We start from the raw sequence: 4,797 nt of genomic DNA on the forward strand, positions 1-4,797 counted from the left end.
TGTAAATTAATCGACTATCGACGTCACCATGTAAATTAATCGACTATCGACTATTGGCATCGCGCCTAAATTAAAATGAAAAATATATCGATATAGACGATATCATTCATACCACCTGAATAGATAGACGAAGAGAATTTTGTTCGTTAAATAGTTAAATTGTGTTATATATTGCTTGCTATCCTCTTCAACAATTTAATTATTTTCTTAATTATTTCATATTTAACCATCTGTGCAAAAGACTTTGCGTATCAAAGACGAAAAACCTCATGCTGCTGACTTCATCCTTTACTCATACTATCGATAGTATTCTCATATATATCTATATATATGCTCGGAGGCCATTGACAAGAAAGTAAATTGTCGATGTATTGAATTTCTCTATCCGTTTTATATTGTATATTGTAGGTTTCAAAATTTATTTATTTAATAAATAGAAAATATGGCAGCGTTCGAAGGTACGATAAAATTATTTTTCTTTAAATCAAAATGAATTATGTACATATGTACATTTGTCAAATCGATGATCATACTTCAACACACGTTTATTTTTATTATATATTGTAAAATTCCTATTTATAAAATAGGAATTAAATGATTATCGTATTAAATCTTAACTTAATTAAATCTTTTATTTCCCTTTTCAGAAATGGGTGTTCTATCTGAAATAGCGCAAGCTGTTGAAGAAATAGATTGGATGTAAGTAAAGTGATTTCCATTAGGATGCAACTAAATCGACTACAATATTTCATTTATTACATTTTAAAATGAAAAATATTGTAGGCTCCCGACGGATGTGCAGGCAGAAGCTATTCCTTTGATTTTGGGTGGAGGTGATGTTTTAATGGCTGCGGAAACTGGAAGTGGAAAAACTGGAGCATTTTGTTTACCAATTTTGCAAATTGTATGGGAAACTTTAAAAGATATGGAATCTGGAAAAGCTGGCAATACTTCGAAAGAAGCAGCACATTGTACTTGTTATTATTTCTTAAATAGAATATAAAAAAATACGTGCTCTCATCTATACTTCTAATGTTGTTTAATAATAGCCATGTAATTATGTTTAGCCACACATTGGGGATTAAGTCTATTTGATAGAGGTCATGCTTTAGCCGTCACACCAGATAGTTTAAGATGTCAAAGTCGTGAGCAGAAGGAATGGCATGGATGTCGTGCCAATAAAGGAATACAAGGAGATGGAAAATATTTTTTTGAAGCTATTCCAACGGATGAGGGCTTATGCCGTGTGGGTTGGTCTACGTCTCAGGTAAGTAATTATATTTGGTTATTAGATTGTTATTGGGAGATCCAATAACTATTAGCATCCTCATTCTTTTTTGATATTGAGATCTCAAATTATTATCCAAGTTATTGTATTACCCTATACAACACAATGAACGAGAAAAATGACATTTTTATGCTGAAACAATTGTAACAAGTTATTATAATTTAAATAGGCCTCTTTAGATTTAGGAACAGATAAATTCGGCTATGGTTTTGGAGGTACTGGTAAAAAATCAAATGCAAAGCAGTTTGATAATTATGGTGAACCTTTTGGAATGCATTGCGTGATTGGATGCTTACTTGATTTAACAAATGGCAAAATATCTTTCACAAAAAATGGTGTCAATCTGGGAGTAGCTTTTACATTGAATTCTCAACAGAAATCACAAATATTTTTCCCAGCTGTTGTATTAAAAAATGCAGAAATGTCATTTAATTTTGGTGCTCAACCATTCAAATATCCCCCACCAAATGATTATGTTGCTGTATCTTCGGCTCCAAAAGAACGCATAAGACTTAATCCTGTTAACAGTAGTAGCAGTCAAAGAGCAGGAAGCAACAAGCCTATAAACAATGCACCACAGGCAATAATTATTGAACCTTCTCGGGAATTGGCCGAACAAACCTTCAATCAGATACAAAAAGTGAGTTGTATAACTTATTTAATATAACTGTTTTTATTTCTAATGAAATATATTATTTTATTTTATATTGACTCGTTGATTTTTAGTTTAAAACATATATAAAAAATCCTTTCGTTCGAGAACTATTAGTTATTGGAGGAGTAAGCGTAAAGGAACAGATTTCAACTTTAAATTCAGGAGTTGATATAGTAGTTGGCACACCTGGACGTTTGGAAGATCTGATACAAGGAGGATACATGTCATTGACACATTGCAGGTAGTAATTCTATTTAAAGCTGAACAAATCTTTTCCAAAAGAATTATTATTAAAAGATATATATATATATATATGCGTGCATAGATTTTTTGTATTGGATGAAGCTGATGGATTATTAAAGCAGGGATATACAGAACTTATCGACCGTTTGCATAAACAGATTCCTAAGATTACGTCAGATGGAAAAAGATTGCAGATGATTGTATGTTCAGCAACTTTACATTCGTTTGAAGTTAAAAAGATGGCTGTAAGTTTGAATTATTATTTCATACTATACATAAATTTGTTTTATGTAAATAAAACTATTTAATAATAACATTTTGTAACTTCCATTGGTGCATTTAGGAACGTTTAATGCATTTTCCAACGTGGGTTGATTTAAAAGGAGAAGATGCAGTTCCCGAAACTGTTCACCATGTCGTAGTAATGGTAGATCCTCAAAAAGACAAATCATGGCAAAATTTAAGAAGACACATTGAAACAGACGGAGTGCATAGTAAGGATAATATAAAACCTGGAAGTAACACAGCCGGTTAGTATTGTCTTCTTCAAATAATATTTTCTTATTGGTTACACAATCTCGTCAATTGGTTTTAATTTGTTTACAGAAGTATTGTCAGAAGCTGTTAAAATATTAAAAGGAGAGTACTGTATTCGTGCTATTAGAGAGCATAAAATGGATAGAGCATTAATTTTCTGCAGATCCAAACTCGATTGCGATAATTTGGAACGTTACTTTAAGCAAGTAGGAGGAAATGAACTCTCGTGTGTCTGTTTGCATGGCGATAGAAAACCGCAAGAGCGTAAATCAAATTTAGAGAGATTCAAAAGAAAAGAAGTTAAATTCTTAATTTGCACGGATGTAGCGGCAAGAGGTCTTGATATAACTGGTTTACCATTTAGTAAGTATTAAATATTAGTAAATTATTCAATATAGAAGACTAATACAATACTATTATTATTTAGTGATCAATGTTATTTTGCCCGATGAGAAATCAAATTACGTGCATAGAATTGGAAGAGTCGGTAGAGCCGAACGAATGGGTTTGGCTATTTCCTTAGTTAGCAGTGTACCAGAAAAAGTATGGTATCATGGTGAATGGTGTCATTCCCGTGGTCGAAATTGTCGTAATAGTAATCTCACTGATCAAGGTGGATGTTGTATCTGGTATAACGAACCTAGAGTAAGATACAAAATATTTTCTTTACATTTATAGCTGCTTGGCTGATATAAGCAGTTCGATTTAAATCGAGTATTACTGTAAATAAGTAAAAATTTATTTATTCGCGTTTACAGTATCTGGCAGAAATTGAAGATCATTTGAATGTAACGATCGAACAGGTTGGCCCAGATATAAAAGTTCCTATAAATGAATTTGATGGGAAAGTCAGTTATGGAGAAAAAAGAGCAGCTATGGGTGAGCAGTTTTCTATATAGTTTCCGAACAAATAATAATGTTCTAATTAATAATAATAAAAACATATCATTCTTAGGTACCAATTACGAAAATCATGTACATCAAATGGCACCCGTCGTCGCTGAGTTGACTACATTGGAATCAAAAGCACAATTGATATATCTAAATAGGCATTTAATAGTACATTAAATAGAATATATTGAAGTATTCTTTAATAGCTTACCTTTGCATCGAAATATTCCGTTACATTCTTTAACTTAATATGTGATCAAGTTGTATTGTATAATGGCAAATATAGCAGCATATAACATATTTTTGTGTGCGTACTGTAAATGCTTTTTCAACTGTACGACTAGTACAATTTGAAAGGATTGATAAAGTATACTTGGTATACTTACTGTCACAGAAACAGGACTTGAAAGTTCATTTGACTAATCGATTGCCACCAAAGCATTTGCAATTTATATAAGACATATGGTAAGTATTTATTGTATCGTTATAATTTTCCATAATCGCATCGTTACTATTTTAGTTACACAAATGTATTATACAGTGGCTTTACAGCATTTGCTTTTGCATTCTTTTTATATTAATATATGCGTAAATATATATTAATATAAATTGATTAAATGACTTTTTCCGTTTAATTACACATAACTTTGATATATTTTCAAAATCAATGGTAAAATACTAAACTTAAACAGTATATAAATAATACTGTTTTCCTTCTATATACTAAGATAATGTGTCCAGATGGAACGCTTATGTGTTTATATTGTTCGCTGACACATACGCAAGGCAGTCAACATGTCTACTTGTTTTCGTGTACATGCAAACGAAATACGCGTGACCATTTATTTAAAAGGTTGCTTACGAAGTTAGTACAACGACTATTAATTAAATCTTTATTAGCTAATTTCATCGATTAATCATTAGTTTATATATTTATGTAAAGTTTTTATATTTTCTTTCTTCATATTCGGACAGTCATCACAGAATAAGAATGAAATATTTTTCTTTTAATTTAGAAACATGATTGCAGTTACATACATATGTACTTACATACGTCTCTCTTATTCATATTTTACTACTCGCATATGGCACGCACTCGAGCATACATTCAATCGCAATTGATTTAAAGAATTGTGTATATATGTATATATGCATATATATATATACATATAAATATATATAT

The 4,797-nt window shown here is 30.9% G+C and overlaps 1 protein-coding gene across 1 annotated transcript; it reads left to right on the plus strand.

The window, feature by feature from the left end:
* The first annotated feature begins 315 nt into the window (after positions 1–315).
* LOC106790569 (ATP-dependent RNA helicase Ddx1) lies at positions 316–3,914 on the plus strand. The gene is made up of 12 exons (XM_014755560.1): positions 316–458; positions 648–699; positions 784–971; positions 1,068–1,267; positions 1,458–1,928; positions 2,015–2,184; positions 2,269–2,431; positions 2,530–2,716; positions 2,793–3,086; positions 3,151–3,368; positions 3,482–3,602; positions 3,679–3,914. The coding sequence occupies exons 1-12, from the start codon at positions 443–445 to the stop codon at positions 3,789–3,791; spliced, it is 2,193 nt and encodes a 730-aa protein (XP_014611046.1). The 5' UTR covers positions 316–442; the 3' UTR covers positions 3,792–3,914.
* Positions 3,915–4,797: the final 883 nt, after the last annotated feature.

The sequence above is a fragment of the Polistes canadensis genome, unplaced genomic scaffold (assembly GCF_001313835.1).
Source record: "Polistes canadensis isolate GaletaPanama2010 unplaced genomic scaffold, ASM131383v1 scaffold_247, whole genome shotgun sequence".
Taxonomy (NCBI): Eukaryota; Metazoa; Arthropoda; class Insecta; order Hymenoptera; family Vespidae; genus Polistes; species Polistes canadensis.